Below are 20,200 nucleotides of genomic sequence, written 5' to 3'. Positions count from 1 at the left end.
TCGCGCGCTCCCCGTGTCGCCGGGGACGACTGGCGAGGGGAGGCTTGGGCCCCGTTGAAACTGCGTGCAGTTCTAGTTGTCATTGTTTTCTAACAGTGATGATAAAACCGACCAATAAGGTAATATGAATCAACATATATTATTTACTGAAGTGAGGAAGTTATTGACATTTTCAGCACAAACCCAAACAACTATTATAAAAAAATTGCCCTTATTAAAAAAAGAGATAAAAAAGGATTCCACATCATGAACTTAACCCACTGTCAACACTATAAGCACAGATGAAAGGACTTCAAAAACGGCTGTCATTTCACTTTCATTTTTTCAAATGCGACCATGCAACGACGAGAAAAATTTGATTTCCCTCTTATTAGATTTTTACACAGCTATTACGTCTTCAACAGCTAACAGCCTGGGAACCATCCAGCTTTAATACCACATCAGAGCCATGTAATGAGATAAGGAGGGGAAAAACTGGTGGGAAAAAAATGGAAGCAGACACAGATTTTCTGGACACAGCAATTTGAACGTAGATAACACACAAACAGTCTTATAAAATCCAATTTATGTCAAACTGTAACCTGGGTGGTGTGTCATACTTACAACAAAACACGGTCCCGCTGAGGTCTTCAGGCATTCTTCCAGGAGCTTCATCCTCAGTCGCTGCAGCTCTGGACTGTCCCACTCCTCTGGGTCCGTGCCCCAGTACAGGTCCACCACCTGAAAACACACAAACATTGGCCGAGAGTTACTGTATGTTCTAATAAGAGCAAAAAGACACATTTACTGTATTCAGTGTGGCACATTTTTGCAGAATCTTTCTCCCACCTCTATATAGAAAAGGCGTTCTTGCTTCCTTTTCTATTGTAAACAAGAATAAACAGTCTAGCTTCCTTCCTCAACTCGCAAAAGAGAAAATAAATGATAGATTTTCCTTTTAGAAAACAAGGTTATACACTGTTTCACTAAGATACTTTGCTGTTGCGGGCGAGCACAAAGATAGCGCTCTTGCAAAACAGCCTGTTTTACAGTAATATATATATATATTGCAATAACAGCAAGGTTTCATTACAACCAAATACAGGGTGGTTAGATTCTATGCTCAGACTGAAATGTAGCAAATTAAGTTGAGACAAAAACAACAAACCGTTAAGACGAGAACTGCTGTATTGCCAAGTTTTGTTTTGTTTTTTACAAATGCAACAAATTGTAATCAAACAAAAGCTCAAATGAGGATTAGCCGGCATACATTCTAAAATCTCATTTGAAGTAATGCCAACACTGAAAACCACTACTCTACCCTGCAGGTAGGAGTGACGCACATATGCATGCCACAGAGGGGGTCTCCCTCAACACATTCCGTCACAAGGTTTGGCAGTTGGGACAATAGCAACTGTAAACACTTAAGAGGATGGTGAGGAAGCACCCGACGCAGCTGCTGGCTCGGGCCTGTCAAAGCCCTCCTACCGGCAGCTACCTGGGTCTCTGCTAGTTAGAGACTGACATGTGTCTTACAATCGGATTCCTGATGGCCTATGTGGCTTTGAACCTATGGTTTCAGTCTCCAAAATAAATAATGCCAATGGTTGCATAATTCTTCTCTTCTTCTTCTTCCCTCTTTGATTGTATCAATTCTGCTAGTCCGTCTCCTAATAGCAGTGCTTGGGGAGTGAAAAGTAGAGGGTAAAGCAGGGGGATGAGGTGAAGCCAAAGTAATTCAGCAGTCCTCTTCCTTCATGCTCTGCTGCTCACCAGACTAGCTAGCTCAAATGAGTTTAGCCTCGCCCAATGACTGACACATCCACGGTGTGGCAGAGAACAGCAGTGACTGGCAGCCCTGTATAACCTGATGGCACTGAAATTGAGAGTGTGCGACTTTACTTTGACAGTCTGGGAGATAGTTGCGTCTCCTATTACTGGTGGGAGCAGCAGGAGGGCCGGAGCTAGCCCTCAGCTCATCTGCTTGGCTGCGGTTGTTCACCTGTGAGCTGCTGTGTAACTGTGGAAGGAGTGCGCTTTTAGCTTCATATTTCTGAAACTAAACAAATATCCTTATGATCAATTATTCTAGTGGCAACCAAGCTTTTTACCTTGTAAAGCTATGTTGTAAATTATTTTGGCAGTATGAGAGATAAATGACAAACTTTCCAACTGGCCGATTAGGTTTAGTTCTAAGCCTCTTTCCATTATTCTGCACCACCATAAGCTATTACATCGGGGGAAAACCCCTGTCCCACTCGTACACACATGTTAAGCTTCCCTCATAAAAACTTGTTGCTTAGGACATCAGTCAATGTGCATCAGTGTCACTAATCTACTTCCAACGCACGTGAGGGAGACTGCAATTGGCCCTGTGTTGACAAGGAGCGGAGGAAGGGGAATGAAGTGAGATGAGCGCCTCCGATTACGATCACCAGGTGAACGGGAGGATGCACGGTAATTAAAAGCGAAATAAAGACATTAGTCATATCTGCACACTGCGTGCATACAGTGTGGGGAGATGATTAAATTTGCTTCATCACTCGCTGTGCTCCACTGGAGTATAGACAGCTGGATGAAGGAGAAATGGGAACTAACAGTCTAGGAATGTTTATCTAAAATAGGCAAGGACACATGAATGAAGTTAAGAGGGAAAGTATTTGGATGGGGAATTCATAGAAGGAGGGACAGTTACTTAGATGAGGACTCCTGTGGGGCGGGCTATGGCTGGAAGTGTTTTACCGTTGTCTTTTCACCTCCTTTCTTTTTCTTTCATGCCAAGTTCTCCTTCATTTTTGCTGCTCTTCTCTCTGATTACTTTCCCTCTCCCCCAGTCTTTGTCTCTCTCTTCTACTAAACTACGGTAGTGGGGGTGCCATTGCTTACGTAAAAGCTGAAGCAGCTTGTGCTAAGCAGCTTTCTAATGCATAAAGGCATTGGCCCATGGCGGGTCAAGTGCGGGAGAAGCCTTTTTTATGTATTGAATGTTAGACTATTAGACTTTGGGATTATGCCCAAGATGCCAAAGAAGAAAGGGCATGAAATCAGGCGGGAAAACCCCCATAACAGAAAGACTCTTGGGCAAAAAAACAGTAAAGATAGATAGGGTGTCAACATAAATATATTTTAAGCCCTCTACTGCAGGCAATTTTGTTTTTTAATCATGAAACATGTAATAAATCTCTAAGAATGTTTGATGAATAAATCCTTGCAGTGATGTGAAACAAACACAAAACTGAGTTTGAAAAAAAAAATAATAATTGGACAGATCACAGGAAGGGACTTTAAGCAGGGATTTAGACTTTAATATTAGATCCCTGAATGCTATGTTTTACTTCACTGATTTCAAAAGTCCGCCTGCTCTGATAAGAGCTCACATCTGACTTCTGTAATGTAATAGAGTTGATTCAGGTTGTCGATGATGAGCGCCGAGAGGAAATTTCACATACATGCCTTCGAGAAAATCTGTCAAGCTCTGACCCACGGGGGTAATTACGACACAGTGTTTCAGACGTTGCTGCTCAACCATAGCAAGGTAAGGTTAAGAGCAGGCCAAGACATGAGGTAATGACATCACGTGACTTGTGCTGGCTATAATGAGGCACCAGCAGAGCAGGAGGCAGGCCTTCAGTGAAACTGCTCAGGGAGATGCTTGAGACTAACTTTACGGCTGGCAGTAACCTTAATTGAAAGCAAATTTTGTGTTTTCTAGAGGAACAAAGTGTTGGGATGAGCATTGTTAAAGTGAGTGGAGGTGTCCACGCCAGATGGAGGTGCTTAAATGGGAGCTCGTCTCACTTTGCTAGACCTATCTCCACAACGCCAGAGATTGGTCTGACTACACCACTAATCTATTCTGGGATAGGGGAAACACTCTGGTTTGCTTGTATTTCTTTGAACCAATCACAACTCTCCTGAGCGGGGCAAAGCCCTGGATGCAGGATTTGTGCTTCTGCGAAATAAATAGCAGAGGTAGCTGAAGGGAAGAGACTTCCAGTGCAATCCCAAGCTTTATTTCAGAAATGCACATCCGTTGAGCCAGACTAAATGGGAGCAGACACAACTTGGAAGCTCCTCAAACCAACAAGTAAACCTGCAGGAAAAAACTAATCACAACACTGTTGACCAATGCAGGTGTGTTGCGGAGTAGTAATCAAAGCTTCTGGCATGGCCAGCTGGTGCACACTGCAGTGTCGAGAATAAATCAGCTTCTTGTTGATTGCAAATGGCAAACATTCCTAAAACATCTTTGAGCGTGCACATTCAGAGAACAGAGCTTAAACACAAAGATATTCAGAAAGTTCAAGAAAAGACTTAAAATTCAATGGTTCCCATTTTCTCTGCAGCTAATATTGCCTATGGGACATTCAGTCTTTATACTTTGATTGTGCTGTCAGGATACCTGCAGAGTTGATTAAAATGTTCTGTGTATATTATGAGTAGAGTCACAGTGTAGAGCTGCTTCCACATATGCTCATCTCTCAGCTGTCCTATAGCTCAACTCATTTCTACAGTTCACCAAAAACAGTTATGCCAAAATAAAATGAATGCGTCTTCAAATCACTGGAGAACTTGAATATATTGGTGCATGCAGGCTTTCTTGTTAACGGTGATGGTGGGAACAGACTGAACACTCTGAGCCTATTTATTTATTTATTCAATCAAACTGCCTGCAATATATTGCATGTTTAGTATAGTGTGTTCCTACTGTAGATTGCACTTGAAAAGCATGTCAACTATTTTACATTTTATGATTACACTGAAAAATAATTGATTTCACCTTGAATTATTTCTCTTTTCTTGATCCTTTTCTATTCTTATCTGTCTCTCAAAATTAACAAAAAAGTGTCTGTTTCGATTTTATAGTCCTGGATAAAAACACTTTTTCATGATTTCAAGCAATGCCTATTTCATATTTATTTCCAGGCCTATGTGTCCATTACATGTGAGAAACCGACTCATATTTTCTAAGATATCCTGCTGACAACAGATGCACTGACATGGGTGAAAATATAATCACGGTGGTTACAATAATAAAATTGAATAGTGTAAGTAAAACCTTTTTATTTGATTTTTGATGATCTATAGTATGGCGATTGTCAGCATCCTTGCTGTGGAGGCAGTTGGTGTGTTGATGTGTTTTGTAGAGACTGAATACAGAAACCAACAGACTCAGAGCAGAACAGTGAATGGAAATGACGGCAGACTGCCAACAGGTAATAGAGACAGACCAAAAGAAGAATGAGAGACACAAAATAAAAAAATAAAACGATGTCAGCCAGGTAAAAACAGATGGAAGAGGGATGAATACATAACGCTTTAAACAGTTTCTCCTTCTGATGTTATTTCCGTCTGAAATCACAACACAAATCTAAAGTCAGAATACCTTGAGATTTCCTATTGTAGGATAACTAAAGTGATAAAATATCTCCTTTTCAACACTTTTTGTATGATTCTGTAGCGTTCTCCTTCAGATGGTTGATTTATGATTTTAGTAAAAAGTAAGAGACTTCAATAAAAAAAGTGATGAAGATAAAAAGCATATTCACAGAAAAACACATTTAACTAACATGTTCACCAACTTTTATGGGAAGCACCACTTAGAAATAACTATTAGCCTTTACATTTTTAAGTGAGTGACATATTCTAAGAGCACTGGGTCTTTTTTGACAAAGCCAAACTGACAAGTGCATTCCCTTCTTCAAAGGTGCAAGCATAATAGAATAGGCTTTTATTCTAATCATTTTGAAATGTTGTCTGACCCCTCATCTTGTCTCCCATCTTGCTGCTTGTGTTGTGAATTGTAAAAGACATAGGAGTGACAGCCGTTGAACAGAATCTCCCCGTTATGGCCAGGAAACTTTAATTGTAATTGCAGTGGCCGTGCGTGACGGCCGATGAGTTTGGCAACCATAGAGACGATCTGACGAGATTATTAACGGAGCTGCCTCCAGTAACCCTGAGATTGTTTTGAACTTCTTGGATGTGGGAGGAAATGATTCTACTGTAACAAGACGATTTAGGAGTCTAAGAAATGCAAGATGGGTTATGATAATGGAAACTGGGATTTTAAAGAGCAAACGACAGTCCAGCATGTACACCGCATTAAGAACTAGACTGAAGAGGGAATCTACCCGGGTTGTAGGTGGAAGTAAAGCCATATGTATCATATGTAACAGTTTTCTATTCTAACCACTTTTGTGCTTTTTTTTTGCAAGAAATATTTTCAGGAGATCTAGAAGAACCTGCTACATGTTGAAATTTAGTCATTGAAATGCAATTAAAACAAAGTGTATATTTAATGTTGACTTAATTGAAGTTTTCAATGAATTGTTCAGCGGCGCATCTCCTGTATCAGGTTGCGCACTAATAAACTTCCAATTTGGGCAAAAAAGCTGTCCAAAATCAATTTCTCTTCCCTTGTTATGTGTCCTGGCTGCAAAAGAAGAGAATGTATTGATAACTTTATTAATCCCTAAAGGGGACACTAGTCAGGCATATTACATGTTGCCCAGGGTACAACAGATTGAATAAAATCAATTCATTAATAATACAAAATTGTAAAAAGTATACCCAAACCTGATAATAAATGTATAACTCAATATTCAAAGAATGAGACCCGACCCAACTGAATACACCTGATGAATAATTAGACCCCCTGTAAAATCTGGTCGACCTAAACAACCCAAAAAACGGAGAGAACACTAACACTGGCAGCGGCACGACGAGCCACTAATGAACAAGCAGTCACGGTTGAAAAGAGCAGTAATTCATGTCATTTTACTCTGCAAAGCACAGTTGACACACTGCCTTGTGCAAAAACACACACTTTTCTCTTGAGATGATTCTAATGCAGCATGCGTCTCACTATCCTCTCCATTCAGGCGCTAAACTTAAGATAAGTGTCAATACAACAGAGTCCCTAACTGATTCAGTTAAATATAATGTTGACCACTTGGCTGGGTCCAATTTCAGATTAGTGTTCCGAGACTGAATAAAAGGGGGTTGACTAACTGAGCTGAGACGGTTGAATCTTCTATATATTTGAGTGGCCAAACAATCATGCATGTAATCCGCCAATTTATGATTAACTGATAACATATAAATATGTTCAGAGGCTGGATGTTTGGTTTTATTAAAGCAAGGCAAACGTCACCCACACCACCAGTTATCAACAGATGTGCTGAAACCAAGTCTGACCCTGATCCAATTGTGATTGTCAGTTATGTGTGTTTACAATAAAGAAGTGAGCATACAAAAGAGTGATGAAAAAGAGAAAGGACAGGAAACACAAGGGTAGAAATGGCAAAAAAAAGATCATGGAGGCCAAGACCCCCTCGCCACTGCTGTGCACTGACTGTATGAAGACGGGGCTCTTGGCCCCTGGGCTCGATTTCTGTACCCTCTTCCTTTCTCCATCCCTCTCCCCTCCCCCTGTGATCCTTCTTCATCCTCTTAAGGAAATGTTCTGGATAGAAACTAAGTCAAATGGTGTTGGCATATGTGTGTCAGTGTGTGCCAGCGGATGTGTGCGAGAGATGGAGCGCGTGTGTGAAAGGGGAGGTGGGATCGCAAACAAATATAAACGCAACTGTAAATACAATTCACCTGGACCAATAACACACCGTACGTAGAGACTGTACATGATTTCACACTTAAATTGATTCGTAATCAAAAAGCGAACTAGTACAACAACTAGAAAACTAACTTTCGCCAAGGTGGCAGTTCTCACGTTGCGTAGGTGAGGACGAGGAGTGGGGGGGTTTGGATGAGGAGGAGGAGGAAGAGGGAGAGTAAGTGAGTCATAGTATAAACTGCTAGGCCTTCGACATAATCATTTCGGCTCACGCTTCGTCACAGCGCGATGAATCACCAGACAGACACGTGGCCACAGAAACCAGAGCCAAAACACCTCTGCTTGGCTCTTCTTGCGTTACCTTGCACTTCCCTATCACACACACACACTGTTGAGAGATTCAACATTTGTTTGATCTTTCCATTTGCTTCTTTTACCCTATGACTTAATATATAATTGACGCTTGTAAAAATAGTCATCCTAATTCATGCAACTGGCTTTATGTGCCAGACTTATTTAACATGCTTGTCATTAAACAATGTGGTTCACTGTGGGGGCATCAAGTCTGTGGAGAATCTGCTTATGGTGCTTTGAAGCGATGCACTGAATGGTAAATGATTCATCCCTTTCAGTGGCTGGCTTGTCTCCCCACAAACAAATTTCAACGCAGATTTGTGAAACAACAGCAACAACAGAATTAAAAGAAAAGAGCTAAACAACGAACAACATTTGGTATCAATAATCGCTTTCAAATGTCAACCAACCAAATTTCTAGGAACAAGGGGTTTTCTCTCCCCAGTCGTCCTATTTCCCCAAGTTAGCTACCGCTAGTGCATCCAACTCATGTAAAAACCCAGGTAATACAGTGGGCATTCAACTTGTGCACAGCAAGCAAGAGAATATTTAGTTTTCTTTGTTTAACCTTTAGAAGTTAACCAGCCAACTCATTCCAACTCCTCTAATCAGGCCACGATTATCAACCTACAGACCAATATATTAAAATACTGATTAGATTGCATGTGACCGCCATTAGGACTTAGTGTTATTGTATTTGCAAATCTTTTTCCTGTGCAGTATTTTTTCTGTACAGCCATACTCTACGTGTGTACTGTGTGTTTTTACTTGTGAGCCACATCACAGACAAATGTCAATTGCTTCAATCTTTTAACTTAAAAATAATGCGTATTCTCTGTCATGCATTTTCATGGCGGCTAAAGTCTGCTGAAAACAAATAAGTGTGGTTTTGCCTTCTTCAAAGTTTAGTTTGTTCACTTATTCCAATTGTATCTTAAGGATCTAAAAATAGGATTCTGTAAGAACTAGAGTCTATAATCAGAATCACTCAAATCGGAACCTATCCCCTGTAACGGACTGGACAAGCCCTATGCACGTATAGGAGGTCATCTAATTACTTTAGTATTAAGCCTTGTTCTAGCACCTTTATAGATCGTATGTGCTTGGAGCTGTTTATAATCCAATACATTCATAGCATGAAATCAGAGTTAATTGCCGACATTCTACTGACCACAGTTTTACAAAACAATTCAGAGGTCACAAGTCTCCTCATCGGAAACAAATCTCCTCAAATCCTTCCAGGAACAATCTATGGCAAAAAATATCCCCCTGACACGCGGGCTCTGCTGGATGTGTTAAACAAATAAACCTCTGATAGCGATCTTTCCATGTACACTGATGCTGATTTGCAATGCAAATGAACTTGATCAGTGGACACCGGAGGGAGAATGCAGCAATTCTCCTACAACAACAAAGGGAAGGCCCTTGCATCATGCTTTATCCACAGCTAGATTTGTGCCAGCCTTGACTGATGGAAACCTTATCTCTGCTGGCCTTCTGTCCGCCTAAAGGGACAGGGACCTCTGCATGCCGCTCTCAGGCCCCTCCAGGCACTCTGTAAGCCATGGTGTAGATTTGGAGGCACTTAACAGTCAGTACCGGTAAACTACAGCTCTGGAAATTACAGGTCCCTTCAGCTGGAGGGAGGTAAGACAAAAAATAAAACAATTAGAAAGAAAAACAAAGTCATATAAAGCGGAATGCAGCCAGTTACCTGGAATTCAATCCCATAGTTCTCCCTGCAGAAGTCTCGTAGTTTGGGGTAGACGTGTTCTTTCAGTGCGTTCCTCTCCGCCTCTGTGTCTGGAGACAAAAGAAAGAGCACATACTAAAGTGTTGAACTAACACTTACCAAAAAAATCTAACTTTAAGCACTCGTGTGTAGGAGTAGAAGCAATGTGTACTTTATAGTAAAAGCTGTATTTGCGTTGCCAAATCAATTAAAAGAGAGACAATTCAAGTAAAGAGTTAATCTTTTTGGGAAATATTATTCAGCTCTCTGAGCGTCGGATGGGAAGATCGATACCGGTCTAATGTCTGTGTGTTATGTACAGAGCTTGAGCTAGGGGATGATTAGCTTAGCCTTGCAAAAAAAAAAAAAAAAAAGAAAAGAAGCAGCGGTTGTCTGTTTCTCCATTCCCTATCAAAAATACACACTTCTGACATTCTCATGTAGCTCTCTGAAAGTTAGCAAATTTCCCATATAGACGCTCCTGTGGTCTGATATGCCGACCAGACTTTTTTTAGGTCTTTGTCAGAGTCAAAACAAAAACAAACACTACAGTCCAACCTTTTCATACATTCATTCAACAGGGGGTGTATCTTAATAGGATAGCTGGAACAACAGGTGAATAATAAGAGCCATTCAACTAATCGATTAATGAACTAATCACCTCTTAAATAATTCATGCCAATATGAATGTCAGCACCATATCATTTTTTAATACGCAACCCCTTTTTACACCAATAACAAATATGATTACATAGAGTCAGTGCTTACACACACTATTTAAGAATGTGGGATTATGCATGTGTTCATATTAGACAGTCGGAGTGTCACAGAGGGAGTGCCCATGGCTTGTTGTTGTGTCCCACTTTCTTTCCTCCTGTTCTCTCTTTTTCAAATGGTTACTGTAATTTACTTGGACAGGCCCAGTCTCTTCCTCCCTCTCTTTTTCTGAAGGGTGTGGATGGATAGTTAAAAACAGAACATGCCTGACAGAGAGGCCCTGTGTGACCAAGAAGATGACTTGCACATGCACACATATGCGCGCACAAAGAACACACATGGTGGACGGCGCACAAACATCCCCTCAGCCACTAACCGTGTCATACGCAGCGTGAGCAGAAGAGCCCATAAATTTAGTCTGACGAATATTCCCCTCATCTATCTTTAGTAAGGCTTTGGGCCGTGACCGTACATATATCCGCCCACGGCTACCCGGGCAAAATGTCAAATCCAAACTGAACGGCTGTAATAGTATGCAAATGAAATAAACGGCACTTGCTGCATCAGTGGAGCTCTGATCTAATTCCATTAGAGATACTTTACAGTTATCTTACAGTGTGGTAGGTGACATCATAGCCACAGACTAGCAGTGTTTATGGAATTTGGGTTAAACCTGTTAATGTGTTAAAAAAGGAGTGCAACCCTAATCGGCATGTTTCTGCACGGTGTCTTTCGTGACCTGACAGACTAAACTGTGTTGTTGTTTGTATTGTGCTGATAACTGCAAGACGCCTCCCACTCTTTCTTTTTTTGTGGGATGATGATGAGTTATGGCAGCCTGATGTGTGTGAGTGTGTGTGTTGTGTGCACACCCACTTGTAAAGGAACAAAGACTGAATGTTACATTCCCCTCTTTCTCGTTGTGTGTCCCTCCCTCCAATTTCCCAATCTGTTTATTTCAATAGCGTAGACCAATCTATCTTTCCTTTCAGATACACTGCATCTTGTCAGCTCATTCTTTTTCCTTTATCCACTCCTTTCCTTTTCCCTATTCCTCCCTCATCCTCCCACCAGGGAACTAATGGGTGGTCATTTGAACATAGTCACATTTTTTTTCTTCTCTTCCTTCTTTCTTTTATACTCAATGCAATGGCTGCAGCTAACAATTATTTTTATATTCCATTTATTGTTTAGACTTTAATAGGTGAAAATGGAATATCCCAAGGTCCAAGAGGACATCTTCATACTGCTTGTTTTGTCCAACCAACAGCCCAAATGAGACTGTTGTTTGTTCAAGCAGCAATTATGACTCATATTTACGTTTTATTGTGGCGGTGCCCTCGTAGTTAAGTGGGAATTATGATGAGCGCAAAGCAGATAGTAAGAAGATAAAGTATAACAACGTCAAATTCCGAGTAAGTTGGTAGGTTGATGTGGTGGATGGGTCAACCAATCACAGGACTTGTACCCAGGAAACCGGGGTTCATTTCCTGTTAAAAAATAAAAGTAAACGTGAGTTGTTGTTTTTTAACTTTAAGGAAGGAACAGAGCTACATCACGTTCTGCGTCAAGTGCGTAACCGTAAGTGAAGTGACATCTGAATCCAACCCAAACTACCACTTTTTTTCTAAAATTAGCTTAGTAGTTTTGTTGCCTAAATGCACCCAAACTGCGACCATTTCATAACGCTGACGACGAGTTTAAAACCGTGACCGAAGACTTTCCTGTCGGTTGTATTTCCTGCCTCTGCTAGTGGCGCTAATTTATGAAACGCTCCCGTGGATCCTGGTATAAGGTAGGACCACAACACTACCGAAATACAGAATAGAGACGTATGGCTGATCCAAACCCAAAGATATTCAATTTACAGTGATTTGAATACTCAAATCCACACATGTAAAAAAAAACTGCAACCAGGCTTTGTTTGTTATATACTAAACTTCTATGGATAACAGGACAGAAAGCTAAACCAAAATAATTACAAGACTATTAAGTCAATTAACACTGACTTCACTGCTTCAGCTGGTCCTTCAGTCCTACGATAGCGGTCACTCCAAGTCTCACCAACAAGGCTCTGTCAAAGCAATCACTCTGCTCTCATCAAGCTACGCCAACTGACACTCCAGAGGCACTTGGTATGCGCACCTGCTAAGAGATATTTGATTAAAGGAGAGAGAGAAGAGCCTCAGCAAATAGAACAAAGCTGTGACACGGTGGTCATTTATATTGTCATGTATGCTAGTGCGTGTTGTGTTCGATGTATGTGATGTGCATGTGTGTATCTGAGGTCCTTAAAGTGTCTGCATCCAAAAACAGAGTCTCCGTTGGATAATCCACAAAACCCACAGGAAATCTGTTAGTTCTTTGAATACCTCAATAAAAATCCATCATTAAATTGGAGGCAAACCTGTTTGGCGATATTCACAAGTAAGGCACATCACTCTTTAGTGGATATGTTGCAATAGATGGATAGTTTGCATATACAGTATGAAAACTGGGACAAGGGGTCACTAGATACATAAATTATTTTATGTCACAAAAGGTTGGGAACCACTGGTTAAGAGTATGTTTTAATGCATCAGGGATGTTTAAGGTTTAGATTTACGATTTTTCTGATTAATCTATTTAGTCAATGGTCAGAAAATTCATCGTCAACAATTTTTGATTAGTTGTTTATCATGCTAAAAAAGCTATTTTTATGGTTCCAGCTTCTCAAACGTAAATATGCTCTGGTTTTGGACTGTTTTGTGGGACAAAATAATGCATAGGACACTGTTTTGGTATTTTATAAATTCAACAATGAATTGAAAAATTTTAAAATTATCTTTTGTTGCAGTTAAATTGAAATTCAGCCTGTATCCTTCAGCATGTCGTTCTCTCTCTCGCGTGTTGAATGCAACATCTCATCCCAGCATTGTTTACAATAAAGCATTGATGCCTTAAGAAACCTTAAAAGTAAAGTCTACTTTACATAAGAATAGACCACAAATTGTTAACAAAACATTTGTTTCTCGGTGTAGGCAGGGCTGTTGCTCAAAAACCTCAAATTAACGTTGTTGTAATGTGCAGATGTGGATCTGAACCCGAAACCACGATGATGCGTCAGTGAGCAAATCAATTTCAAATGACCTGGACGATACTCAAGACAATTTGTGGCTGTGTAAGTCAGCCATCCATAAAGGCCAGATGTTCCTGCATTTCCTGAGCACAGGGAGACCCTAAAGGTTATCTGAGTACCACTGAAACAAGATGAAAGAAATTTACTGGAGTTTATTGTGCCACCATCCACACTTAAAGTTAAGGGAAAGAAGCAATTTACAGTAAAACATGATAATATGGATCTGTAAGTACCAGTAATGGGGACTTCCGAGTTTCCCTGCCAGTAACCTAAATTGCGTATGAATAAATACCCCCAACAGTGTTTGCATAAATAACTTGTGTTAGTACATGTTTATGTTTGGTAGACTATGATTGGGTAACATCTGTGCTAGCAGCTGTTGTCTTAAAAGCCACTAGTGGGGCTTTTAAGGGCTTTGTCATATAAGCAGATTCACTTGTTTAGCTTTTAGCTTGGCTCCGCCCTCCTAGGCTCTTCCGCTCAATTTTCATTTTCCTTCAGTACTACTTCTGGGTTTGCGGTATGTTCTTGGGTTTTCTCCGGCCAAATCTTTGGCGGTCTTGAACGAGTCCCAAACTTACAGTAATGAAATAAAATGCATAATGCAACCTGTGTTCAGAATCATGTTCTGTTTGTGTATGTGAGCAAGTGCACATATACTGTGCATAATTTTGAATATTGGTCGTGGACAAAACAAAAAAAAGTCCCTCCCAATCTTTAAACCAAACCTATGCATACCCAAGTTACTTATTATTCTGCTCCTTGTAGAGAAAGTATGTAATAAGTTACTAAATGTTTTTGCTTTTTTGTAACATAAAGAGCCCTAATATAGTTGTGTTATCAAATTTGGTCTTACTCTGTTTATCAGATCTATATCATACTGCCTCACTAGGAACCTCATAGCCAGATAGTCATCGCATTTCTAATCCTCAGTGTTACTTTTTAATCTTGGAAACTTTCCTTTTTAGGATGATAAATCTTTGCATGCAACACTTTATTTCTGTTGGTGTTTGATATGGTGGGATCTTGAGAAATGAAGAGAAAGTACTATATTCCAAGGAGAATTGAATTGTGACAGATGTGTTAAATGTTCATTTTTGTAGTGAAGTTGCTACTCCGTGGTTATGGAAAATTCATCAATATATCTTTTTTTTTTTTTTTTTTTACAAATTCTGAAAATGGAATCTGGGAAACAGAGATCACAGATTTATAAACACTTTTGATAGAGCAACATATTGCCTGAAAACTAAAGAATTCAGTTACGAAACTGTTTGGCAAGACTTGAAGCCTTACCACATTATATTGTAGTGACTTTAAAAGAAGCCAAAAATAGTGACAGGTTCCAAAAATTTACATATCCTCCAAGAAGACCTTGAAAGAAATGTTCATTGGAAGTTACTAAGTTACTACTAAGATTGTGTTCATTCGCAATCTCAATTATCAGCATTAAGCCTCCAAACTCTCCCCAGCAGAGCCCTTGATGTGCACATAAAATAAAATGTCCATTAGTTATAAACCACTTGCAGACCACACTAGTTTTTCTCGAGGTTAATTATGTTGGTTATAAGTTGATGATCACTATGTCATTTCATTCAGGTGTATCTGGCCGGGCGGCTTGCTATCATCACCATCATTCATCCGATGAGATATTTTTACAGTGTGCTCCATTAAATGGCTCAAACACCCTGGGAATTAGATGAGTGTGTGAGTGCAACTGCTGATTTTGTCAGAACAGTGTCCTGGGGGTGCAGTCTTGCTTCACAGCACTCTGGGAAACTCCGAGAGAGGTCACTTAAAGCTGCTGCCAAACTAGTGAGAATGAGCTTCTGCGTTCCCTTGAGGAGAAGAGCGGAGGCATGGAGGACAAGGACGACACAAGAGGGGGGAGTAATAAACTCGCGAGCACTTCACTTGCTGCAGAACGAGGGCCCCGGGCGCCTGGTTAGCTCACCTGGTAGAGCAGGCGTTCGCCATGCGATCGATTCTGACCTGTGGCCCTTTGCTGCATGTCAGTCCCATTCTCTCGCCTTTCAAGTCTAAACTGTCCTATCCAAGTGAAGGCCTAAAATGCCCAAAAAAAAAGCATTAAGAAAAAGAAAGAACTGGGCTCCGGCTCGCTGGCACTCACCAGTCCGTGAAAAGCAATTTCTTAAACAAAAGCCACCCTTGACTCTGTATTTCCACCTGTCATCTCTCCCTCTGTCCTCCTTTTCATCCCTCCCACTCTCTTCTTTATTCTCTTGCACCAGACTCAATTCGACATAAATTGGATGATTAGGGAGAGAGAGACATTCTTGAAGTAAAGAGACCATTGAATTGCGGAAATCGGTTAAAAACCTACAAAACAAACCGAAAAAAAGATAAATAGAAAAATTTGGAACAATGGGAATAATTGTGGGGTACATTGTAATGTAATTGGTGGTCTCTGTGGTGACATACTATAGCCTTGATGATGGTGCGTTGGAGGGGTAGATGATTTTATGCATCGCATCCCTACGGCCTCATGCTTTTATCAATTTTAAACAGCTTTAGTGGTATCTTGCATACAAATGGCTGCCTATTGCACACAACCGATGCCAGAGCCCCTGAGGTGACAAAGCCAAGGTAATGGAGTTGTCTTGATATGCTTATATGGATCTCCATGAAAACACACACACACACACACACGTTGATAGAAGAGGATGCATAATGCACTGAGCGGTAAACACAAAAACAAATAAATCATATGCTTTCTCTGGCTCGTTGATGCTCACTTGCTACCGACCAGAACAGATAGCTGGGTTTTTGAATGATCGACTGTGGCCACACACACACACACACACACACGTATTTATCCACCTGCGCCAAGAATTTGAGTGATTCATTAACATCATGGAAGAAGGATGTGAATCCACTCAAATTAGCAGTTTGGCTTACATTTTGGCAAACACTCTGGAATACACATACTCTACATCACCGCATTGTGGTGTGAACCTTCTAGTGTAGCATATGCATGTGCTGATATCTCACACCACTCTCTTCTGTCAACTTTTTCTGAAGAAGACAATGTTCTTTTTCCAATTTATTTAAAAGCGACATGCCCCTTTTTATAGACAGCGCAAAGAAACACAACCGAGGTCCCTGACGGTGAACACAGCAGTGGCATTGCCCTGCAGTAGCCTATGGCTTTTGATTAAGAGCATTAGGGTCAGTATATTCAGCAGAGCCAACACTATAACCAGCAAGCTCTTAAACATTTTGGCGCTGTAGATCAAAGGGGACATGTCCCCCGGTCAAACAGAAAAAGTGCAGCTTTACCGTTTTGAAGGGGAGATTATTACTGCGGATAGCATTGTGTACCTTTTGTAATGTTTGGTATTACAAATAGTGAAATTACACTGTTATGTTAATGGAGAGTTTGTCAAAGCAAGGGATTCTGCCCGGCTTTCAGCAACTACTTCAGACTCATACTGCTTCATTCTTTGTTGCATATACTGTACATCTTTGGGGAGAAATGTGAGGAAATATGCTCTTTCTGTTCCTGCTCAACTAGGGTTAGAGTTACTCATTCAATTTCACGGTCACAGATTTCCAGTCACGAGCCTAAATAGATTAACACTGCACTATGTGACAATAGGATTTGGTGTGATTTAAATCAAAATGTTGAAGGAAAATGCCAAAAGGTTGATAGTGAAGCAGAGAGGGGCTCTCTTGTACCATCAACATGTGTATATTGATCTATTTGGGACATGATTGCTCGTCTGATTTGACCACATTATACATAAACAGTGTGTTGAGTGCTATTAAATAAGTGCAAGGACAGCCCCCTCTAGTGAACATGGAGAAACAAGTTTTGCAGCAGAGATTAGGGCAGACCTTCGTCATAGTTAGGAATAACAGTAGTTCTTCATGTGCATGTAGGATTTGCTGCACCAAAAAAGTTTGCAAGAGTAAGAAGGTTCTGCAAATAGTTTGAATCTTTTCTGTTACTGACACTAGCTACAGTACAGCTGGAATACTGTAATGGAGTGAACTCATCCGAGATCAAAACAAATGCAAGGAGTACCTTGATGCAAATGTGATTTGACAAAGGAAGGGGAATCAGCATTGTTTCTGTGCCACTGTTTGAAGTAAGACAGCGTGTGTACCTTCATTACCAGGATATACTAGCACTGGATACCAGTGCCTCGCTTCACTGGAAACAGCAGCTCATAATTAGCTCTTTTCACAGCTCAGGCTGAGATGGGTGTCTTTCCATTTGTGTCAACAGCGTAACAAGGAACTACTTGAAATAGCCCCCTCATTGTTTTTCTATCCACGTGTAGATTGGAGTTAAATCCGTACTGTAAGGCGATGTTCTGAATGACTGAGTCAGCTACAGGTGGCTAAACAGTGCCAGCCTTTTCACCGTCTACCGCGGGCCATAACACTACAATAAAGTGAGGTCAGTGTATTCTTCAATGTATTCTTTTTTGGGGTCCATAGCAATATGCTCAGTGCGGGAAAACAAATGACAGGGTTGTCTCGACAAAAGCAACCTCCCTTTTTAATTCTGCCATGCCCCCCCCTTCCCTTCTCTCCCTCTCTCTCATGGCCTACTCTACTTCCCTTGCCTTGTTTACTCCAGTTTTACGGAGCCTATTTTTACCCCTTTGCCCAGAGGGCATATTCAGATACAGAGCTGCAACTGGGTGTCTTCCTCACAACCCGACTGTCTATGCACTCTGCTCGCACCATGCACTCTATGTCGAGAACAATGTGTTGTTGCATTGTGATCTTGGAATAAATCATGTGCCAATTTGTTTTTTGTCAAGTTGTTATTTGGCCTAATAGAACTTAATTTAACATATTTTCCAGTTTTTCTCTTAGGTTAAGTGTATCTTAATGTTGCAGCTCAATGCCTTGCAAATAGACTACACCTTAACCTCAGAAACTTGACTTTTTAAATGGGCCTAAATCAATACTGGATCACAAGATTACATGCTTGGAAAGTGGCTGTATTTTATTTCCCAATGCATTAACCTTCTATTTTACAGTGCTTGAGTTACTTTTTTGTTTTTTTGTTACAGCACTAAAAGCTAATGGCTACAATTTGTTTCATGGTCGTTTCTCAAGAACTGTCCACACAATGCTACTAAACCGTTACTTAATCATGTTAAATTCCACTGCAGACAATTCAACTCAACATACTAAAAAGCCCAAGACTTCTAGATAGTATAGTTAATGTATTTCCATATTTGTAAAATGCATAAAAAGAAGAAAAAAAAACGTCTTATTTGAAGGTATGCAGGGTTGAAGAGTGTGTGTGTGTAGGATGGGGGGGATGGAGGTGTGACACTAAGTCTTACCGTCAGGGTTGGCACAGATAAACACCCGGACGCTGCGGCCGGTGGGGACGTGGTGCGGCAGGGCGTTGATGTTGCCGCTGATGGCCGCCTTGCGCAGCGCCGACTCCCGCGGGCAGGGCTGCCTGCTTCCCACACCCGACGGCCACATGGTGGGCGACTTCCAGCGTGGCTACACACAAACACACGCACAGAACGGGCATGTTAGCGCGGCTAGAGGCGCACACGCAGGCACTTGGTCAGACTTGCATGCTCGCGCGCAGATTTCCCTGATCCATCCACACACATGGGGCGTTAATTATGTCAAAGGAGCTGCACGGTTTAATTTGCAGCTAACTTTGGACACATTTACATGCATTGACTTAATTCCTAAGGACAGAAGATGCCTAGGACTTTCAAGACATATTTTAACATTTGCGCAAATGTGACTTTAAAAGAGTTATGAGTTTGATCTTTTCTCACATAAAATGCACATTATTTATTTAGGACGTTTTTACTGCAGGTTTAAGCGAGATAATACCTTGCTATAGCCTATAACGCCCACACACACACAAATAACACACAAATTAAGTTAGGATGGATCTGCCAAATCTCCAAACACAGGAGTGAAATTGAATGTGTTTGTTGTTACAATATTATGGTAGGGATAGAATAATAGGATATTACGCACAGACTACCGTCATGGTGCATGCGTAATTTGTATACATGTCCTTGGACGCATTCATGAATTTTCATGCCACTGTGGGACAAACAGACAAACAGAACGAGACGAAACAAAACTCGAATTTTCGAGCAAGGCAAGCATCAGTCGTATTCCCACCCCCAGAGAAGATGCTTGTAAAGGCGAATAACCGCTATACGAATGGTTATTCAGCCAGAAGTAGACGTCAAGTCGCTGGTTTTCCGGAGTGGATCTGAAATCTTTGTTTCAAAGACGGAAAAACCTCAAAAAAGACAACAAAAAGCGGGGGAAAGTTGGGTAGTCCGCTACAGAACACTACGTTAAATCCTCTGAAAACAGACCACTAAAAAACACAGAGGCACCGCATCCACAGAGAGGACTTGACTACTAGTGATGCTGGAGACAGCCACAACAGGACACTTCTTGTTGCTCACATTCATTCGCTTCATGTCGTGGCTTCCGAAAATATCCAAGCGTCAAGGACGGTAAAAGGAAGATAAAAACGCCCATCAGAGTTTATGTGGCCGAGAGACGACGCCGGGAGACGGTAAAACGGACGCCGTGTATCGGAGTGTTCCCCCTGGCATCCTTGTGTCTCTACGAGCCGACCAAGCTCTGAGAGAGGGTGCGTGTGTGCCTTGCAAAATTAAACCGCGACTACAGGCTGGCAATTTTCAAAGTAAAATAGAAGTTTCAGCATGAAGATTGCTGGACCCTC

The 20,200-nt window shown here is 41.0% G+C and overlaps 1 protein-coding gene across 3 annotated transcripts in view; it reads right to left on the bottom strand.

Moving 5' to 3' along the window:
* LOC117934740 (NACHT and WD repeat domain-containing protein 2) overlaps nucleotides 1-20,200 on the bottom strand; it is a 46,764-nt gene that overhangs the window by 25,627 nt on the left and 937 nt on the right. The window contains exons 1-4 of one of the 3 annotated variants that reach the window (XM_034856678.1): nucleotides 19,917-20,114; nucleotides 18,804-18,972; nucleotides 9,624-9,712; nucleotides 604-720 (exon numbers count right to left, since the gene is read on the bottom strand). In XM_034856678.1, coding sequence (XP_034712569.1) covers nucleotides 604-720; nucleotides 9,624-9,712; nucleotides 18,804-18,972; nucleotides 19,917-19,931 — 390 coding nt within the window. In that variant the 5' untranslated portion in view covers nucleotides 19,932-20,114. Of the gene's footprint in view, nucleotides 1-603; nucleotides 721-9,623; nucleotides 9,713-18,803; nucleotides 18,973-19,620; nucleotides 20,115-20,200 lie in introns of those variants that run through there. The other 2 variants (XM_034856680.1, XM_034856679.1) reach the window with 2 other exon arrangements.

The sequence above is a fragment of the Etheostoma cragini genome, chromosome 19 (assembly GCF_013103735.1).
Source record: "Etheostoma cragini isolate CJK2018 chromosome 19, CSU_Ecrag_1.0, whole genome shotgun sequence".
Classification (NCBI taxonomy): Eukaryota; Metazoa; Chordata; class Actinopteri; order Perciformes; family Percidae; genus Etheostoma; species Etheostoma cragini.
Note: the sequence above shows the minus strand (reverse complement) of the source record. Positions and strands in the feature narration are given on the sequence as shown.